This window comes from Hemiscyllium ocellatum, chromosome 9 (assembly GCF_020745735.1).
Source record: "Hemiscyllium ocellatum isolate sHemOce1 chromosome 9, sHemOce1.pat.X.cur, whole genome shotgun sequence".
NCBI lineage: Eukaryota > Metazoa > Chordata > Chondrichthyes > Orectolobiformes > Hemiscylliidae > Hemiscyllium > Hemiscyllium ocellatum.
In genome coordinates, this window is record NC_083409.1 from 39163124 (window position 1) to 39178342 (window position 15219).

Genomic DNA, 15219 nt, shown 5'->3' on the forward strand with positions numbered 1-15219 from the left:
TTGCCCATCAATTGCTAATTAGACCTTGAAGAAAATTTAAGATTAATTTTAGCATTGAAAGTGATTTTTTAAAATGAGGAACTTAAGTTCTTGTAAACTGTTGGGCCTCGAACAATTGCTAAATCTTAAAAACATTTTCCATTATTTTCCCTTGGTCTCTTTTCCCCCATTAGCCCAATATTTTCCCTGACTACTACTACTTCTGTTTTGAATCAAACTCTATTTCACATATTTTCCTTCTCTGTTGTTCCTGCTTCTCTCTTGATTAAGCTGCTTCCCTTATGTACCAAGATCCTAAATGTTTTGTAGTCTTCACTGGGACATAATGTACTTCCAGCAACTTTTAGAGGAAGAAATTGAAGGTGAAAGGGTGAAACAAGTAGTACCAAATTATGGTCCATTATAAAAGTGTTAGTTTAAACTAAATGTTCCTTGACAGGAAAGAATTAACAATGAATCAGTTGAAAATCTTGCCAGACTGAATGACTTAAGAGTTCCTTTATCCCCCAGAGATATCCCTTACCATCACCACCCAAAGTTTTAATAATGACATCCATTCACTTCTCAAATATAGTAGACTTCTGGTAAAGGCAGGCCAAATGAAGTATAACCATCTACACGAGCCAGCATTGAAATGTTCCAATGAGAATTTTATTCTAATATTTCAGCCTAAATTACAGCATGAAAATCAAAGGAACTCATGAAATATCACTATCTCCTCTTAGTACATGAAGACACGCCTGTTGGAAGCTTCTTGAAGTTAAGAAAAAAGGTTTTCTATTTTGTGCACATTAAAATAATGAATGTGTTGAAACGAATTACAACTTTGTCCCAAAACCATGTACCCACTGGTCATGAACATTTACTGAAAAACTACTTTGACAGGGAAAGGAGAGTTTTGCAACGGTGCCTGGCTTGGATCTTGACCAAGAACTTGCTTCATGAATGAATGACTCATCAGTTCATGGCCAGTCTCCAATTTACTTTACAAATACCTACCCTTTCAGGGGAATGTTAACTATATATTAAATAAGTGGCAAATTGGAATCATTAATTATTTGTAATTAATTTAGAAAAGATGTTGTGAAGGTAGTTACAGATGTTGTTGAAAACAAAGGCTAGTTAATTGTGTATTGCCAACTCACGTTTGACAATCATTTCAAAGATTATACACGTCTCTCATTTGGAAGCTGGCAAATCAACCCCGTTCTCAATTCAGACACAAATGATATAATGTTGCCTAACATGTTATGCAGCTCTTGGGATATTTAATTTCTACAGCAGTTAGAATATTAATCTACTAACATGCCATGTCACATTCCTTTCTGGTCACTGCTCAGGTACCTCCAAGCAAAGCAGCTTAAAATGGCTAAGGTTACTTGAGGAATAGCTCATATAGTTCAGCTCTTTTTATCAGCTACTTGGAGTAAATTTAATATCACCTATTTGTTAGGATGCTTACAAGATTATATTCGATAATAGTTTCCATCTGCCTCACCCTTAAAATTGATGGTATGTGATAAGCTTTATTCAATATTCTTTAATACAGATCAATAAATGATTGAATTAAAGGTGTTCAGGCATGTGACAAAGAAGCAGCCTTCTTGTTATTGTATTACAAACATAATAATGGGGGTCATTCAACTGGTCTGTTTTGCCAAAGATATTAGCTCCATTTTGCCCGTTCCCCAGTCTGTACAAGTCATTAATTATGCCACTTTAGGAATATTATGTGTAATTCTGGTCTCTGTCCTATAGGAAGGATGTTGCGAAACTTGAAAGATATCAGAAAAGATGACAAGAATGTTTAATAGGGTGGAGTGTTTGAGCAATAGGGAGAGGCTGAATCGGCTGGGGCTGTCTTCCTTGGAATGTTGGAGGCTGAGGGGTGACCTTATAGATGTCTATAAAATCATGAGGGGCGTGGAGAGGGTAAACAGACAAGGTATTTTCCCTGGGGTGGGTGAATCTGGAACTAGAGGGCATAGGTTTAGGATGAGAGGGGAAAGATTTAAAAGGAACCTAAGGGGGGGGGCAGCTTTTTTATAGATGGGGTGCGCGCATGGAATGAGATGCCAGAGGAAGAGGAGGAGACTCGTACAATTACAACATTTGAAAGGCATCTGGATGGGTATATAAATAGGAAGGGTTTGGGGGAATATGGACCAAGGGCTGACAAATGGGACTACAATAATTTAGAATATTTGGTTGGCATCGACGAGTTGGACCAAAGGGTCTGTTTCTGTGCTGTACATCTCTAATTTTGACTCTAAAACAGACTTGTAATTTTTTATTAGGTTCCTCTCTCTCAAAAGCGTCAACTGACCTAATATCTACAGGTTTTGAGAAAGAATATTCCATATTTAGTTTATATGAAAAGGTTTCCTGATGCACATAGTAAACATTTTGCTCTACAACAAAAATATTATGTCCTCTTGTTCCGGATTACAACACCACTCCAATGAGAGGAAACAATATACCTACCCTATCAAATCCCTTTCTCCATTTAAAAAAACTCTGGTTCAACATGAGGATGAATTTATAAAGTGAATAACTAGAAAAAACACCCATCTTCTCGAACAGGACCTTTATTATTAGCTTTAATTCTTCTTTGCTCTAGATCCTTAACCATTGGAGTCTATGCTGCTTTGCCAGTTTTCCATTTCTATTAGCTTCAGCCTCACCTGCTTGACTGTACTCAAAATGTCAGTGTTCTCCTACAATGTTAAAAATCTCACAACACCACTTTACAGTCCAACAGGTTTGTTTGGAAGTACAAGCTTTCAGAGCGCTGTTCTTTGGTCAGGTAGCTAGTGAGGCAGGATCATAGGACAGAATTTGCAGTAAAAGATCAAAGTGCCATACAACTTATGCGATGTATCAAACAAACCTAGTTTGCTGTTAAGTCTTTAATCACTCAGAATGGGTTGCAGGTTTCGATTCATTAATATGTAAATCCCAGAACTTCTTTCAAATCACATTCCCAAGATAACATTTTATAAAAAAGGTGACATCTCAGCTCAGACAATGCATTAAAGGTGTGAAGTCAGAGTCTGTCTGTATTTCAATCTTGAGTCAGACTGGCTCTATTTCCAAAATGAAAATTTATAAAATGTCACATGGATTGCCTGCCTATAGATCATCTGCTTTTTGAACAAAATAGAATGTATCTGCAAATGCAAACTCACTCATAGAATTGAGTGTGCACACGTTAGGGGGAAGAGAGAAAGAGATTGTGTCACCATGTGTCCTACAGTGTGCATGAACTTCTTGTATTTTTAAATTAAGTAATGCAACATTTAGTTTTAGTTAAAATTTAACTTATTGCTGCAAGTACATAATAGCTCTTACAATTTAAAAAACAAATGGGTAACTACTGGAATAAACTGTTGGAGCAACTTAACTTTAAAAGCTAAGACTTGAAGATGGAGAAACAGAAACTTACTACAGCAATTTTAATTGCATATAGAATTGAGGTAACATGATGTATACTACTACAATATTTGGAGTATAATGGCATACTGCATTAGCTTGGATATGGATGCTACATGGATATTGACTCTTAACAGACAATACTTTCAGCCTACTGACTAGCATACATCAATGATTCATCAAAACCACTGCTTTTCTTCATTTATATAAATGATTTGAATGTGAACATAGGAACTAAAGTTAATAAATTTGCAGATGACACTAAAATTAGAGGTGTAGTGGACAGGTTACTCAGAGGACAACAGGATCTTGATCAGATGGGTCAATGGGCTGAGGAGTGGCAAATGGAGTTTAATTTAGATAAATGTGAGATGCTACATTTTGGAAAGACAAAAGCAGAACTTAACACTTAATAGTAAGGCCCTGGGCAGTGTTGCTAAACAAAGAGTGCAGGTTCACAGTTCCTTGAAAGTAGAGTCTCAGTTAGATAGGATAGTGAAGGAGGCGTTTGGTATGTTTTCTTTTATTGGTCAGAGCATTGAGTATAAGAGTTAGGAAGTCATGTTACAGCTGTACAGGACAATGGTTTGACCACTTTCGGAATATTGTGTGCAGTCCTGAACTCCCTCCTGTCAGAAGGATGTTGTGAAACTTGAAAAGGTTCAGAAAAGATTTACAAGGATGTTGCCAGGATTGGAAGATTTGAGCTACAGGGAGAGGCTGAATAGGCCGGTGCTATTTTCCCTGGAATGTTGGAGGCTGAGTGGTTTATAACATCATGAGGGGCATGGATAGGGTAAATAGAGAAGGTATTTTTTCTTCGGTGTTGGAGTCCAGAACTAGTTGGGATAGGTTTAGGGTGAGAGGGGAAAAATTTAAAAGGGGCAACTTTTTCACGCAGAGCGTGCTGCATATATGGAATGAGTTGCCAGGAGTAGTACTGGAGGCTGGTACCAGACTAATGCTATTTACAAGTTTGCTGATGACACCACCACAGTTGGTCGAATCTCGATGGCGACGAAACAGATGACAAACGGGAGGTGGAAGACCTGGAAAAATGGCACACTGAGAACAACCTAGCTCTCAATGCCAGCAAAACCAAGGAACTCATTATTGACTTTCGGCAGGATGTTACTCATGCCCCCCCCTACACATTAACAGCACAGAGATGGAATGAGTGGAGTGTGTCAAGCTCCTGGGAGTGGTCATCCACAACAAGCTTTCTTGGACTCTTCATGTGGACGCACTGGGTACCAAGGCCCAACAATGTTTCTTCTTCCTCAGGCAGCTGAGGAAATTTGGCATGATGGTGAATACCCTTGCCAACTTTTATAGTGAGCCATCTGAGCATTCTGTCTGGATGTATCACTCTCTGGTATGGCTATTGTACAATTCAGCCGGAGACGGTTACAGAGGGTGGTGAGCTCAGTTGTCAAGGAAAGACCGCCAGCATTCTTAAAGATCCATCCCAACCTTGGAACTTTAAGAATGTTTTTCTACAACCTCTACCATCAGGGAGAAGGTATACAAGCCTGAACACATGCACCAGCCTGTTTCGAAACAGTTTCGACCTTATTGTTGGTAGAACACTGAATGGACTCTTAAACTCTTGGCATTTGCCTGTACCTGTATTTTTGTTTTTGCCGATGTTTACCTATTATTTACTATCTATGCTATTTAACTATGTGATCTGCCTGTATTGCTCGCAAGACAAAGCTTTTCACTGTGCCTCAGTACACGTGACAATAAACTCAATTCAATTCAATTACAACATTTAAAAAGCATTTGGATAGGTATATGAATAGGAAGGGTTTAGGGGGATATGGGCCAAGTGTTAGCAAATGGGACTAGATTTGGTTAGGATATCTGGTTGGCATGAATGAGTTTGACTGAAGGGTCTGCTTCTGTGCTGTACATCTCTATCACTCTATGACTCTAATTACTTAATTCTAAAAGTAAAATCATTTTAAGATTGGTAATAACAAAAAGGAAGCAGTGTTTTGCTGCACAAACCAAATTTCCTTTACACAAAGTCATTAAGCCTGGACTGTTATTACTATTGGTGAGATAAATTATGTATTTCACTGTAATTTGAATTGCAATATATCCTTGACTGCATAAAAATGGACTACTGAGAAGGACTAACACTTCATCAACCAATCAAACCTAATAATAACTTGTGTTTATATATTTGTTGTTCACGAACTTGAGCGTATTACAGCAGTCACTGTTTTAATGTAGAAAGCACAGCAATGTTCACACAGCAACCTCCCATAAAAGATAATGAGACATAATGACTGGATAATCTGATTAAGTGATATTGACTGAGTTCCAGGCTATGAATGAAATCCTTGTCCAGAGTATTAGCAAGAGATTTGAAACCATTGATTGATGTCATTATGCAAGATGTTGACTGAACACCATTTTCAGGAAGTAATTCAGGATTTGACTTCTTTAAAATGATTATTTTTAGAATATATAGCCAACCTAACTAATCAACTTGATTTGTGATAATCAGGTCATCACTTCAATTTGTAGCTAGAACAACTATCTCAAATTTACTTAAGGAAATTGTATTTCAGGATACCTGAAATATTACATTTGCTGTTCTTTCCACATATGTTGCCAAAAGGTTCCAGCACTTCCTGTGTTTAGCACCTCAAAATTTACAGTTGTCAACAGCTAAATAAATGCAAACATCCAAGCTGATTTAATGCAAAAAGAACTAGTCTCATAGTGAACAAGTATTCATACTCAGTTAATTTATTCAGGCAAGTTTTGCAATTGCAGTTGTTATACTGTAATTGGTTTAGATGCTCAGGTTAGTGAAGTTATTGATTTTTGAAATGAGCTTAATTTCCTTTAAATGTATTGTACAGATATTGTATTCCTATATTGTTTTCTTTACTGTTTAATGGGTTTTGAAATGGACTTGATTTGAAGCAAATTTTGAGCCATGCTTATTTTACATCAATTTTCCTCAAAACTACCGTACTTTCAACTTGTACATTTAAACAGTTTATATTTGTGCAGTGCTGTTTTGTGACCTTATTCAGGGTCACGGACAAATTTTGATTAAACCAGGCTTTAAAACAAATAATGCAGGAACCTACTATGTAATGTTTTCTGGTTGTGCCTAAAGTTTTAAAATTAAATTTTAGTCTATTTCAATTTACAATCAATCAATCAGTTACACAATAACACAGCAACAGAGGTTATAGAGTTATTTCCACTAGTCATAAAATCTTGGCAAATATTTCTGACAGTCCAGACCATTGTTTAGGGCAGGAAGATGGTGACAAGTTAATATTTACTTGCAAACAACTAGATCTGATAGCTTTATTCTATTAATTTAAGTTGAAAAGACATTTTAGCAAGTAAATTAATGAATCTTGCTACTGATCAGTGAGTTGCAGTCAATTTTGAGCTTTTGAATTGGTATACGGCACAATATTTACATCGATCTGATTACGGATTCACACTTGCTTTTTCTTTTTGCAGAATTTGCCACTTTTCTGTTTTGAGATTTCCAATATTTACTTTTTTTTAAAAAAGTAATTTTCTTCTGTCCAACTGACAATTTTTGGAAGCAGAGCTCTTGTATTTGACATCTTGTGAACATGATACAACCTGATGCACTTTTGAAAAGATACATGGATTGATTGCTTTCATTTCTGAATGACTTTGAAAAGGTACAGATATTAATTAGAGATTTTATGTGCTGTTGATCAGATTTCCTTTGAAGCCATTAGGAAAACGATTGAAGAAAATTCATGAGTCCTACACAGTTTTTATCACGGGGTCCTACTTTAAATAAAGGGATATCTATTACTTAATATCCATATTTAGGATTTTCCATATACTTCTGCAAGTCTGCAGTTTCTTCAGTTGCTGAACGGTGTGTTAGTAAATCTGTTCTGTAAGCATAACTTAAAGCCAAATAATATTCTTATACTTCCTAAACTCTAAATGATCATAACAGGGGCTATAATAAATCATAACAGAGGTGGAAGCAGAAAAATGATATCTCTTTCAAGCTTGTTCTTTGCTCATACTTTCTTCACAGCATTCTAAACAACATTTCCTCAACCACTTATTTTTAACTTACAACTTACAGTTTTGATATGTTTTTTCAGAATTCAACTTCACTTAGAACTTAGTTTTTCCACCATCCACAACATAATTTGACAGTCAGAATATTTGTTCTTTTTCTCACTTATCCATTTTCCAAAAGGGACTACTCCCTTTGTGATACCATAGATTCACATTTTCATTCTCCCACATTCTAGCTGCCCATTGCCAATTGATCCCCATATTTCATTATGAACTGCATCACCAGCCCATTCACTTTTCAGGGCAAAAATCAAAACTCCCAGAAAAATGTAACTCGCATACATTACCACTAATCTAGTATCCACTATATGCTACCAACATGCAGTCTTTCTCTATAAACTGGATTGAACAATACAAGTCAGGTTGCTACTTTGTTACTTTGCTCTCAAGTGGATTGCTACTTTAATACCCTACCCTCTGATCTCTGCGCTGTGAAGAATTTCTTCCAAAACAAGTTTCAAGACCAACATTTAATTTTCTTCTAGGCATTATGCAGCTCTGGTCAGAGCACAGATGTCAATAACTCCAGATTTAGTTACACCATTTTCCAACTGGCTTAATCAAGTTTGCACCTGCTTAATTTCCCCAAACATACTTTCTGGATTACTTACACAACCTTGGTGTCTTTGGGTGTAGTAATATTTCTTATTGGTCAGAGTTGAAAAATCTACAACCAAAACATTAACTCATTACACTCTTGCTTTAAATCCCTGACTAACCCATATCTGTTAATAGCATTTTCTGCTGTTTTATTCCAACATCTACTATATTGAATCATAGAATCCCCTCAGATAGAGGCCATTTGGCCCACTGAGTCCACGCCAATATTTCAAAGAGCATTCCACCCTATTCAAATAACCCTGCATTTACCAGGGTTAATCCACCTAGCCTGCACATTCCTGGACACGATAGAGCAATTTAGCATGGCCAATCTACCTAACCTGCATATCTTTGGACTGTGGAGGATACCAGACGACTTGGTATGCAGACATGGGGAGAACTTGCAATCTCCACACAGACAGTCACCCTAGGCTGGATTCAAAGCTAAGTGTCTGGCGCTGTGAGGCTGCAGTGCTTACCTATGGCACTGTGCTGCCTATTGCTCTCCTCTATTCAATGTGGTGTGTTGCATGTTACTTCCAAAGCTCACAGATGTTTTATGAACCATTACAAGCAGTGGTTCAAATCTTGCCTGACCAGTTTATTTCCTAGCCTCAGAATTGACAGAAACTGACACTTAATTGTTTCTGCTGTACATTTTATCATTTGTTTATCTTCGAGATTTCTGTTCTATTTTCTGTTTTGATGTAACCACTTTGTCCTCAGTATGAAAATAAGAAGTTCACCATCATTTGAAAGTCACTGCCTATTGTCTGCCAATTTAATCTCAATCATTGTATTAGTGAAAAGAAAATTGGAAGTTTGCTCACTATCAAGGTTGAATTTAACCTGTTTTATCAATATAATTGTAAATTATTCTGCAGAAGTTTTAATGCAACACAAGCAATCTTTTAGGAAGTGCAAAACCTTTTCTTGATCATTCATGCGCCCCATGATATCAGCCATGATCTGATTGCTTAGTTTGGAATTATTACTTCCAAGTTAAGTTACATTCTGAAGGATTTGCTTTCTGTTATATAATTAATTCTAAATATCCATGATATTCTCTACATTAAAACTTGATATTCTTTGCTGTCCAGCCCAGACAATGGCCCTATCAAGAGAAACTTCCACATCAAAATGGTATTCGTTAGGGCTATAAAAAAAATTTGAAAATTTTAAGTATTAACTGAAACAGTGATCATTCTACTTTAAACTAGACATCATTAAACCATCTTGTCCCTAAATAACCCTGATACTGTATTATGAAAGACCAGCACGGACCCACAAAACAGGTGGCCATTGCAGTACCTTTATTGCAACAGTATTGCTTTAACAGTTTGAGAGATGTTCATTGAATCCTTAGAGTGTGGAAGCACGCCAATCAGCCCATCGTGTCCACGCTGACCATCTGAAAAGCGTCCCACCCAGACTCACCCCTCTACCTTATATTGCCCGATGCTAATCCATAAAGCATGGCCTAGCCACATAACCTGGACTTCTTTTGACTGTGGGAGGAAACCCATGCAGACACAGGGAGAATGTCTCTGTGGAGTTTGCACAATCACTGAGGCTGGAATTGAACCTGGGTTCCTGGCATCATGTTACCCCCTATGCCCACTGGAATACTGTGGAAGATACAGACTGCTGTGGTCTTCATCTATAGAACCAGTACTGATGTAAATTAGATCAGATTAGATTACTTAGTGTGGAAACAGGTCCGTCAGCCCAACAAGTCAATTTAACATGGCCAACTCACCTGAATCACACATCTTTGAGAGTGTGGGAGGAAACCAGAGCACCCGGAGGAAACCTACACAGACACGGGGAGAACGTGCAAACTCCACACAGTCAGTCGTCTGAGGTAGGAATTGAACCCAGGTCTCTGGTGCTGTGAGGCAGCAGTGCTAACCACTGTGCCACCCTTTTTTAAAGGCAGAGAAAGAGCAGGAAGGCAACGCAAGTGTCCCCTGCAGTCATTTAGAAAATGACTAAATGACTTTTAGTCATGTAGTCTTTTAAACAAGACAGCCTCTTATGCTTTCATTCAAACCTACTGAATTCTCAGTTTTAGCACAGAGAATACCTTTTGTATAAAACGTTAAAATGACTGTGCCAGTTTGTTAGTCAACTAATTATATCACCGCATCCACCTTTCACGTATCATTTCCATCCAAAGATATTTCTCTCATGGCTTTCCCATCCCATTCCTTCTCTCTCTCTCTTCCATCTTATTCCTCACAGAACGAATCTAGCCAGCCAGGTTATTCAGTTCCCTTTACCTTTTTTTTCCCCCTCCACATTTGCACCCACCATTTCTAATAATCATTGGCACTTACATGCACTTCATGCGTTCTGGTCGCTTGCATGTCAAGGGCAACTTATAAAGCAGTACACCCCTTAAATTGACCAATCAAACCTTGGCAAAATGCTAAAAAGATATGTTTGTTGACTCTTGTTTTACTGCAGACAGTAGGGCAGAGCACGCAGCAGTTATAAACCCAAGTACTGGGTTTGTTTAAACACAAAACACAGGGCTCAGAAACCCAATAAACAGCAAACACAATTCAAGTTTACTGTGGCTTCTTGGGATAATTAAGATAGAAAACCATATGCACTCAAAGCGGTTTTCCTTTCGCACTTTTGATGGTGTCAAAACTGCTGCCACCCATCTCGCCCAGAGCGTTATCCGAGAGAACCCAGGCAGGGAGGCGGCTATTCGGCAGTGGTGGTATCACACCATTTCTCTAGATCTATGGCAGTGCTTTCGTGCAGAGGAATTGCTCCAATCTCCCCCACCCTTAAGTATTAAATCCCAATAGTGGGCATCTTAAGATGTCACCGAGTTCGCTGAGCTCTTACCTTCAGCCTTCCATTCGGGCAGTCGCTCCCAGTCTCTGGACACGCTGCCCTGCACTTCCTTGGGCACCGGCTCCATCTGCTCGTCCACCTGCTGCTGCTGCTGGATCGGCAGCGGCACCGACACGGCCCGGTCGAAGAAGCTCATGAGCTCGGGGAAGTGGCAGCCGCTCAGGTCGCCCAGCAGCTCCGCCCGCTCGGCCTGGTTCAGCTCGTCCCAGAAGCGCAGCAAGTGAGCCTGGCCCGCCCGCTCCAGCTGCTCCCGCTGGGCGGCCAGGGCCAGCTCCTGGTCCCGATCCATCGCCCGCCGCCGGAGCCGCGCGAGCCGCCCGGCGTCAACCGCCCCGCGTTCGATTCTATTCAAAACGAGCTCGAGCCCAGCGGAACACCTTCCGTTCGACGACCGACCTATGTGTTTGCAACAAATAAATATTTGTTTTCTTTTCTCTCTCCCTCTCTTTGAGATTTTACTGAACGCCAAACAGAATTGTAATGTCGAACCGTTTCGTTTCGGACCGCCAAAACAGTGAGTAGGCCCGGTTTTTTTTTATAAAAAAGAATATTTATCGATTTTCAGGATTCTGTGGGGAATCTCTTAATGCCGCTGATAAATATCCGCGCCCTTCCCCGTCCGGGTGCCACGCACTCATACTTAAAGTCGCAGCATCAAAGGTGCCGGCAAAGACATGGAGTTGGTGGACACAGGAGAATGGGGGCCGGGCCGAACCTGGCCTGCCTTGGTAGCGCCGCTGCCTACCGATACCCCCAACCCCTTCCCGCCAACAGTCTCACTGACGTGGCGGTACGACAGGCACCCCGTCAGGCCAGGACCCGCCTCCCCTACCAACAACTCGGCGACAATGTCGCCGCCCAGCAACCGTCCGCGGCGTCGACTTAACCGCTGCAGTGCACCCTGCAGCTCTGCATAGACTCTTGGTCAGGATGTGGAGGTGCCGGTGTTGGACTGGGGTGGACAAAGTTTTTTTTAAAAAAATCATACAACACCAGGCAAAAGTCCAACAGGTTTATTTGGAAGTATAGTAGAACCCCGATATCCGCGGATTCGGTTTCGGTTATCTGTGGTTTACCACAGCCCGAAAATATTACATGGAACATTCCAGAAATAATTGCAGGAGAACCGCTGGGGAGGTAAATTTCCCATATAAATGATAGGGTTCGCTACTATCCACAATTTCGGGCACCTGCGGGTCGGTATTGGAAGGTATCACCCGTGGATACAGGGACACCTGTACTAGCTTTCGGATCGCTGCTCCTTCTTCAGGTACCTAGTAGGGCAGGATCATAGGACACAGAATTTATAGCAAAAGATCAAAGTGCCAAACAAAGATGGGAAGTATTGAACAATCCCAGATTGCTGTTAAGTCTTTAATCACTTAGAATGGGTTGCAGGTTAGAGTCTAACTTCACCTTTAATGCATTGATCTGAGATGTCACCTTTTTTTTGTAAAACCTTAAGTTATCTCAGGACTGCGACTTGAAAAATGTTCTGGGATTTACATATTTATGAATGGAAACCTGCAACCCATTCTAAGTGATTGAAGAATTAACAGCAAGGCAAGCTAGGTTTGTTCAATACATTGCATCAGATGCATGACACTTTGATATTCTACTCTGTGTCCTACAATCCTGCCCTGCTAACTACTTAACGAAGGAGCAGTGCTCTGAAAGCTTGTACTTCCAAATAAACCTGTTGCACTATAACCTGGTGTTGTGTGATTTTTTAAAATTTCTGGTCAAGACATTCCCATCCACTCCTTGGAAATTCAGCTGAAAACTAACGTTGACATTCGGTGATGGACCTGGACAAGTGGCATTCATTCCACGCAATGAGCATCTCCAACGAGTCTAATCTTCCTTTGCCTTCTTAAACGAGATCAGGAAATTTGGTCTATGAAATTTGAGAAGGCCTAAAAGTGATGGTCAGGTATCAGGATACTCAATTTAACTAAGCCTGTAACTTTTGATATGGGCAGGATGCCAACTTCAAATTTGTGCTGTTTTCACTTAAGCAATGAAAGAAAAAAAATGATGAGTATCCACACTTAAATGCATGAGGTGTTGTGAAATCCACCAGAAAGATAATGGTCAATGCCAAAAAGGAGTCCAGACCCAGCTCAGCACGGGCCTGTGTGTGGAACTTGGAGCGTATCCATTCTATCATGGAAGTGATGGCCAACGCTATATGAACTTAAAAAAATCCAAACTTCATCCCAGTCTCGGTTTATATTCTGCTAAAATGCTCATCTCTCGCTGTTACCTCTGGACCCGAGTATTTCAATAAACATCTGAATGATCTTCCACATCAGGGTAGCACATTAGCTCAATGGTTAGTATTGCTACTTCACAACACCAGGGACCTGCGTTTAAATCCACCCTTGAGACACTGTCTGTGTGGCATTTGCATGTTGTCTGCATGGGTTTTCTCAGGGTGCTCTGGTTTCCGACACAGTCCAAAGATGTGCTGGTTAGGTGGATTGGCTGTGCTAAATTGCCCATGATGTCCAGGGATATGCAGGCACGGTGGCTTAGAAATGCAGGGTGATAGGGTGTTGGTCCAGGTTGGATGCTCTTTGGAGGTTTTGGGCAGACCTGATGGGCCAAATGACCTGCCTCCACATGAGGGATTCAATCATTCTACTGTGTTTAAGCTTGAAGTCATCCAAAAGACTGCTTCATAGAGTCATAGAGTCCTCCAGCAAGGAGCCAGACCCTTCAGCCCAAACTGGTCCAAGCCAACCAAAATGTCCATTCAAGCTAATCCCATTTCCCTGCACTTGGCCCATATTTTTCTTAACCTTTCCTAATTTGTTCAAGTGCCTTTTAAATATTGCTAATGTACCAGCCACAACCACTTCCACTGGCTGCTCATTCCATATTCAACCACCCTTTATGTAAAAACATTGCACCTCAGGATCCCTTTTATTCCGTCCCCTCTAACCTTAAACGGATGCCCTCTAGTCCTTGATTCCCCAACCCTGAGATAAAGACTTAAGTGCATTGACCCCATCCATACCTCTTATGATCTTATACACTTTTATATGGTCCCCCCTCAGTCTCCTACGCTCTAAGGAAAAAAGTCCTAGGTTGTCCAAACTCTCCTTATAACTTAGATCCTTGAGTCCTGGCAACATCCTCGTAAATTTCCTCTGCACTCTTTCCAGTTTAATAACATCCTTCCTATAGCAAGGTGTATCAAGTTCACAAGCAGTATGGTTGTTGAAGGTGGTGGTTCACTTTTACAGAAACAATTGTTTTAACTAGCACCAAGCTCCTCTCCATTCAGGTCCCCTTCCTGTTTGTTGACCAATATTTTGACTCATGGTCAAGCAATGTCAAGATTTAAAATGTCTCATTCTTGTTTTCAAATCCCTCCATGGTCTTATCTCCCTCTATTTCTGTGATTCCCCATCTAGCTCCATAAGGAGGTTTCTGCACCCCTTTCATTCTGATCTCCTATGCACTAGCAGTTTTAGTTGCTGCACTTCTAATGTCTATGCTTTCTGCTATCTAAGCTCTAAGCTTAAATACACTCTCTACACATGACTACCTCTCCAGCTCTGTACCGATCTTTCTTCCATTAAGAAATTCATTAAAACCCTACTCTTTCATCAAACTTTTCCCAATTGAACCTATTATCTCCCTATGTGTATTGGTGTCATATTTTGTTTGACAATGCTCTTCTGAAGTGTCTTGAGAAATAACAACATGTTAAAAGTGTTATATAAATCTACATTATAGTAATTGAATACTTGCAGAGCAATCTATAATGGCAGATATCATAGTTGCATTGCAGCACAACTAAAAGCCCTTGAATTTCTGCATGTGGCTGTGGAATGTTACCATTATAGCTGTGGATAGCTGTGCAGTTCAGCAATCAGTCCTCTAGTACCATGCTAGATTATTAGGCTGTCACCATGTTGGAGTACAGTGGCTCTGTGGAGCATGAGCCTGCTGCTCTCTTTATCAAGATGACAGCATTCACCTTCCTACTTCTGCTACTTCACAATTGTCCTTGCTAATGCCTAGAGTGAAGACTCCCATCATACATCCCAAGGTGAAACTGGATCTTCTCAGGCCAGATAGTTGGAAGTTATCTGGTAAGGTCATCTGGAGCCATCCCCAGTGAGTTAGCAGACTTCCATCAGACAATCACGGGCACCACAATTTATGCACTAAAGGAATGCATATGGGTGA

At 40.1% G+C, this 15219-nt stretch overlaps 1 protein-coding gene across 2 annotated transcripts in view; it reads right to left on the minus strand.

The window, feature by feature from the left end:
• Positions 1-11829, minus strand: part of uap1 (UDP-N-acetylglucosamine pyrophosphorylase 1) — a 42763-nt gene extending 30934 nt beyond the window's left edge. For both annotated transcript variants that reach the window (XM_060830164.1, XM_060830163.1), the window contains exon 1: positions 11008-11829. In XM_060830164.1, coding sequence (XP_060686147.1) covers positions 11008-11305 — 298 coding nt within the window. In that variant the 5' untranslated portion in view covers positions 11306-11829. The remainder of the gene's footprint in view (positions 1-11007) is intronic.
• Positions 11830-15219: the final 3390 nt, after the last annotated feature.